Here is a 6,782-nt window from a genome sequence, read left to right as displayed (position 1 = left end):
AACCCACCAGAACCATGGGCTGCTCTGGCTGTTCCGGAGGCTGCGGCTCCAGCTGCGGGGGCTGCGGCTCCAGCTGCTGTGTGCCCGTCTGCTGCTGCAAGCCCGTGTGCTGCTGTGTGCCAGCCTGCTCCTGCTCCAGCTGTGGCAAAGGGGGCTGCGGCTCGTGTGGGGGCTCCAAGGGGGGCTGCGGCTCGTGTGGGGGCTCCAAGGGGGGCTGCGGCTCCTGTGGGGGCTCCAAGGGGGGCTGTGGCTCCAGCTGCTGTGTGCCCGTGTGCTGCTGTGTGCCAGCCTGTTCTTGCTCCAGCTGTGGCAAAGGGGGCTGTGGCTCCTGTGGCTGCTCCCAGTCCAGCTGCTGTGTCCCTGTTTGCTGCTCCCAGTCCAGCTGCTGCAAACCCTGCTGCTCCCGGTCCAGCTGCTGTGTCCCTGTTTGCTGCTCCCAGTCCAGCTGCTGCAAACCCTGCTGCTCCCAGTCCAGCTGCTGTGTCCCTGTTTGCTGCTCCCAGTCCAGCTGCTGCAAACCCTGCTGCTCCCAGTCCAGCTGCTGTAAACCCTGCTGCTCCCGGTCCAGCTGCTGTGTCCCTGTTTGCTGCTCCCAGTCCAGCTGCTGCAAACCCTGCTGCTCCCAGTCCAGCTGCTGTGTCCCTGTTTGCTGCTCCCAGTCCAGCTGCTGCAAACCCTGCTGCTCCCAGTCCAGCTGCTGTAAACCCTGCTGCTCCCGGTCCAGCTGCTGTGTCCCTGTTTGCTGCTCCCAGTCCAGCTGCTGCAAACCCTGCTGCTCCCAGTCCAGCTGCTGTGTCCCTGTTTGCTGCTCCCAGTCCAGCTGCTGCAAACCCTGCTGCTCCCAGTCCAGCTGCTGTAAACCCTGCTGCTCCCGGTCCAGCTGCTGTGTCCCTGTTTGCTGCTCCCAGTCCAGCTGCTGCAAACCCTGCTGCTCCCAGTCCAGCTGCTGTGTCCCTGTTTGCTGCTCCCAGTCCAGCTGCTGCAAACCCTGCTGCTCCCAGTCCAGCTGCTGTAAACCCTGCTGCTCCCGGTCCAGCTGCTGTGTCCCTGTTTGCTGCTCCCAGTCCAGCTGCTGCAAACCCTGCTGCTCCCAGTCCAGCTGCTGTGTCCCCGTGTGCTGCCAGCGCAAGATCTGATTCTTCAACACACACCCCAGTATGTATCAGATGCCCTGGATGGAGATCAATGCTTGACCTCAAAGCCCTGAATCCCAGCCCTGGCCTGCTGTTTCAGGAATGTGGGAGCGGGGGTGTTTATAGTAGAAAGAGCACACCCAGCTCACCCTTGAGAGGGTCTGACCCCTGACCTCCCATCAGCTTCCTGTGAAAAGCCTCGACCACAGCCCTCAGACGTCTCCCCTGAACTCACCGGCTTGATTCTCTGTCATGGGCTACAGATTCTGAGAATCCTTGCAATTCCTTTCAATAAATGTATGCCTTCCCCGCACACGTCCTGGTCTTAACGTGATTCTTTTCTTACTGTTTCTGGTAATTTACCATTTCAGCATCCCTCCTCTCTCTGTCTCCTTTGGATTTCCTGAATCTCAACAGAGCATTCAGCAACCCACTGCCCCGGGCAACCCAGAGTGCTCAGCACCCACAGCACGCACTGTGCAAGAAACTGGGGCTCAGGAGAGAACCGGGCACACACCTGCCCGAGGCGGGGAAGGGGGCAACCCTGATCGGGTTCGGGAGGGGGCGGGGCCAGGCAGCCACCGGGGCACAGGGACGCCAGAGGAGGGACGGACCTGAAGGTCTGAGGCCGGCTGCAGAGGCGGTGGGGGCGAGCCCCGTTTCTCAGTAACTTGGGGGTAAGAATTCTGAACACAATGGCCGTTTGGTTCCGCGGCAGGAAGCTGAGCCGTGAAGAGAGGTGAGTCGCAGCACCCGAGAACTGAAAGCGACCTGAGTCTCTGGTCTTCGGTGTGGTTCCGCACAACCTCCACAGGATGGCGCTGGAGCTGCTGTAAGCGGTTTCGCGTTTGCTTGAAAGGGGTTTATAGTTTCAGGTCTTTTTAAAAAAAAAAAAAAAAAAGCAGACGGGGAAATCCCACGCTACCCACGCGCCTGAATCCTGGAGACGACCAGCCCTTCTGCAGAGAAGGGAGCGAGGCTGCTGTGCAGACACTCACGTCTGCTCTTCAAGCTCAGAAAGAGGTGTGTGTGTGCGTGTGTGCGCGCGTGTGTTCACATGCCCATCAGAGGACGAGAGAGACGCCTTCTGAACCGCGGGGACTCAGAGCTCGGAGCCCACCATAGCCAGTCGCGTACCTGGAAGGCTCCTGAAGCCCGGCTGGGGACCCCAAAGTGTGCACCCAGTCACACCCCGGTGGCTGCTGCCAGCTGCCCTCCGCGTGTTCCTGCCGGGGCCTCGGGTCCCACAGCCGAGACCGGCAAGTGCTAAGCTGAGATACTGCAGACCCGGGGTGCTGCTCAGAGAGCCACCCGTGTCCAGCTGCCTCCTCGTCAGTGCCGGAAACCGGCCCGGTCCAGCCACAGAGAGAAGCCCGCTCAGCCTGGGGCCAGGGGGTGCGCACAGGGGCCGGAGCCTTTATCTCCAAACTCTTAAGTCGTGTCTGCCCGTTCTGGCCTTTGCTTTCTGTACCAGACTCTCCACTTGGGACAGGACCGTATCCCAGGCTGACGGCGGGTAGGGGTGGGGGGGCCGGGGGCAGATGAAGTGCACAGCAGGGGGGTGTGGGGTAAACAGAGCTTGGGCTCCTGAGCTTGCCTGCAGAGCTGCTCAGGACCCAGCCCTGAGCCCCTGGGGTCCAGCCGCAGGGCAGGTGGGACGCCCTGACTGCCCCGCTGCTCTTGTTCAGTCGCTAAGTCGTGTCTGACTCTTTGCGACCCACAGGCTGCGGCGCACCAGGCTCCCCTGTCCTTCACTATTTCCTGGAGTTTGCTCTCACTCACGCCCATCCAGGTCAGTGATGCCATCCAACCATCTCGTCGTCTGCCGCCCGCTTCTCCTTTCGTCTTCAATCCTTCCCAGCATCAGGGTCTTCTCCAATGAGTTGGAGCTTCAATTTCAGTATCAGTCCTTCCAATGAATATTCAGGACTGATTTCCTTTAGGATTGTCCGGTTTGATCTCCTTGCAGTCCAAGGGACTTTCAAGAGTCTTCTCCAACACCACAGTTTGAAAGCACCAATTCTTCAGTGCTCAGCCTTCCTTATGGTCCAATTGTCACATTCGTACATGACTGCTGGAAAAACCACAACTTGACTATACGGAGCTTTGTCGGCAAAATGACGTCCCTCTTTTGAGTACATTGTCTGGGTTTGTCGTAGCTTTTCTTACAAGGAGCAAGAGCCTTTTAATCTCATGGCTGCAGTCACCATCGGCAGTGATTTTGGAGCCCCCAAAATAAACTCTGTCCATTTTCTCCCATTCTGTTTGCCGTGAAGTGATGGGACTGGATGCCATGATCTTGGTCTTTTTAATGTTGAGTTTTAAGCCAGCTTTTTCACTCTCCTCTTTCACCCTCATCAAGAGTCTCTTTAGTTCTTCTTCCCTTTCTGACTGTCCTGGGGAGACCAGACAAGACCAGTGCACGTGGCCAGCAGCATCACATGCTGCGTCATCTAGGCCCCGGCTGAACTCGGACAATCAGATATTTTCTCTATTTGCCTCTATTAAGCCAGGTCTCCCCTTCTGGGTTTCTGCAATTGGTTTTTGGACATAAGCTGCCACTGAGCTTCCAGCCATGCCCATTCCAAGCTCTGACCACCCAGACAACCTGCCGACCGCTGTTTCTGAATCCTAAATCCATCTCTTCTTTCCTACAAACAGAGCAGCCTAGTTACACCCTGCAAGCTCTGCCCACGACTGGCTGTCCCTCCACCACCTGCGGGGCCAGCCCCCTGCCCCGGGCTGTGATGCAGCAAACGTCCACTGGGGATGCTGAGCCCGGCACAGACCAGGCCACAAGGCTTCTTCCCCCACTAGTGGTCCTAGGAAATGCACTGGAAGCCATGTAGGGAAGGGAGAGTCCAGTCACCCCGAAGTCTCTCTGGTGTGAGCATACGGCAGTCAGGAGGCATGGAAGAGGAGTTGGGAGAAGTCTGAAACAGCGGGTCAGAGGGAGAGCGAGTCACCAGCCAGATTCACCGAACACAAGGCGCCCGGGGACTCAAGGGCAGACCTGGGTCTGGAAAGGGGCGGCCACATCCACCAGGAAAGGGGCCGCGGTTCCTCTTGTTTGACCCGTAAAGAAAGTCTCTTCTGAGAACTGAAAAGCATGGGTGACCTTCGAGAATAAAGAAAGCATGTTCATGCCTGCTTTTAAAAAAATTACATGGGATCAACCAAAATATGAACACTCTAGGACTTCCCTGGAGGTTCAGTGGTCAGGAATCCGCCTGCCGATGCAGGGGACACTGGTTTGATCCCTGGTCCAGGAAGATGCCACGTGCTGCCGGGCAACCAAACCCACCCACCACAACTACTGGGCCTGTGATTCTAACACCCGTGCTGTACAGCAGAAGCCACTGCGTGAGGAGCCCGCGCACCACGGGCCGAGTGTAGCCCCTGCTCGCCTCAACTAGAGAAAGCCCACGTGCAGCAAGAAGACCCAGCGCACACGTGCACACACACACACACTCACGACACTCTAGAGAGTGGGATTGTGGGTGATTTGCCTTCTCTACTTCTCCAATTTTGTTTAACTAAGACCTCACTCTTTTCCTGAGAAATAATTGATGTATCTCTCTCTCTTTAGTTGCTCAGTCCTGTCCGACTCTTGCAACCCTGTGGACTGTAGCCCACCAGGCTCCTCTGTCCGTGGGATTCTCCAGGCAAGAACACTGGAGTGGGTTGCCATTCCTTCTCCATTTGACCTAAATGCTGCCTTCAGGTGGACACCGCAACGATTCAGCATTTGTATTGTGAAACCGTCACCACAGTACATCTAGCAGCAGGCTCACCTTCTAATTACAATGTTTCTTCTTGTGACCAGATCTTCCCGCGACTCTCAAACATAGAATACGGCATCATTAACTATTGTCTCCATGCTGCACCTGAGGTCCCCAGGACCTGTTTATCTTGTAACTGGCATTTGTACCTTTTGACCCCTTCACCCACCTTGCCCACCCTTCACCCCTGCTTCGGGCAACCCCAACCTCTCTCTGTATCTATGAGCCTGCTGGGTTTGGGGCGTTTTACGTCCCACATATCAGTGAGACCACACAGGATATGTCTTTCTCTGTCTGACTTATTTCACTTAGCTTAATATCCTCTAGGTGTTCAGCTGCCCGGTGTCTGACGCTTTGTAACTCCATGGACTGTAGCCCTCCAGGCTCCTCTGGCCACGGGATTCTCCAGGCAAGAGTACTGGAGTGGGGTGCCATTTCCTTCTCCAGGGAATCTTCCCGACCAGGGATCAAACCTGGGTCTCCTGCATCTTCTGCACTGCAGGCAGATTCTTAACTGCTGAGCCACTGGGAAGCCCCCACAATATCCTCTAGGTCCATCCCTATTGTCCTAAATGGCAGGACACCTTTCCTTCTCTTTATAGCTGAATAATACCCCATGATACCCCACATCTTCTTATCCATTCACCCCTAATGGACATGTAGGTTGCTTCCATGTTTTCACTCATGTAAACAATGCTGCAATAAACATAGGGGTCCAGAGGTCATTTCAAGGTAATGTGTTCATTTCTCTAAGATAGTATCCAGAAGTAGAATTGCTGGCTCATATGATAGCTCTATTTTTAATTTTTTGAGGAAACTCCATACTGTTTTCCACAGTGGATGCACCAACTTACATTCCTACGAACAGTGCCTGAGGCTTCCCTTCTCTCCACTTCCTCATCTTGCCATTTGTTGTCTTTCTGATAATAGCTATTTGCAGGTGTGGGGTGATACCTTGTGGTTTGGATTTGATTTCTCTGACGGTTAGGGATGCCTGAGGCGTCCCTTCTCTCCACTTCCTCATCTTGCCATTTGTTGTCTTTCTGATAATAGCTGTTTGCAGGTGTGGGCTGACACCTTGTGGTTTGGATCGATTTCTCTGACGGTCAGGGATGTTGAGCATCTTTTCATGTGTCTGTGGGTCATCTGTATGTCTTCCCTAGGGGAAAAAAAAGTCCATTCAGATACTCTGCCCATTTTTAAAGCATATTGTTTGCCCGTTTTGGGGGGTGTTTTTTTTCGCTATTGAGTGATATGAGCTCTTTATATACTTTGGATATTAATCCTTTATCAAAAAGGATTAATCAAATGATTTAGAAATGATTAATCAGATATTTTCTCCCACTCAGTGGGTTGCCTTTTAACTTTGTTGGTGATTTGGTTTCCTTTGCTGTGCAGAAGCTTCTTAGTTTGATACAGTCCTGCTTGCTTACTTTTGCTTTTGTTTCTACTACAAACCTCAAATTTTAAAAAATAAAACTTTGAAGATAAGTAATGGGGGGGTTTTCAGTACAGAAAATAGATGTTGGGAAAGATCCCAGGACCCCCAATTATATGTAGTCAGCAGAAAATTGGAAATAGCACAAAGCTGGAGCTGTTCCTTTTTACAGGAAACAAACAAGACAGGGAAGAAGCCAGACTTAGAAACCCAGGAGGGTGTCTGCTGGGAAAAGTCAACAGAAGCCCATGGATTCCAGGCCCACAAACAAGACACAGCACAGATGGGAACCAGGAAGTGAGCATGTGCCCAGGTCACACCTGCCCCAGCAGGTATATAGAGGCTCCTGGCCCAGGAGGCCCCACACTGAGCACCTTCTCTCTCTCCACCTGCTCCTCTGACCTACCCCACCCTCAACCCACCAGAACC

At 54.1% G+C, this 6,782-nt stretch overlaps 1 protein-coding gene across 1 annotated transcript; it reads left to right on the top strand.

Moving 5' to 3' along the window:
* On the top strand, nt 1-1,358 carry LOC129652196 (keratin-associated protein 5-3-like). The gene is made up of 3 exons (XM_055580510.1): nt 1-376; nt 446-575; nt 939-1,358. The coding sequence occupies exons 1-3, from the start codon at nt 15-17 to the stop codon at nt 1,134-1,136; spliced, it is 690 nt and encodes a 229-aa protein (XP_055436485.1). The 5' UTR covers nt 1-14; the 3' UTR covers nt 1,137-1,358.
* Nucleotides 1,359-6,782: the final 5,424 nt, after the last annotated feature.

This window comes from Bubalus kerabau, chromosome 5, assembly GCF_029407905.1.
Source record: "Bubalus kerabau isolate K-KA32 ecotype Philippines breed swamp buffalo chromosome 5, PCC_UOA_SB_1v2, whole genome shotgun sequence".
Lineage (NCBI taxonomy): Eukaryota > Metazoa > Chordata > Mammalia > Artiodactyla > Bovidae > Bubalus > Bubalus kerabau.
Note: the sequence above shows the minus strand (reverse complement) of the source record. Positions and strands in the feature narration are given on the sequence as shown.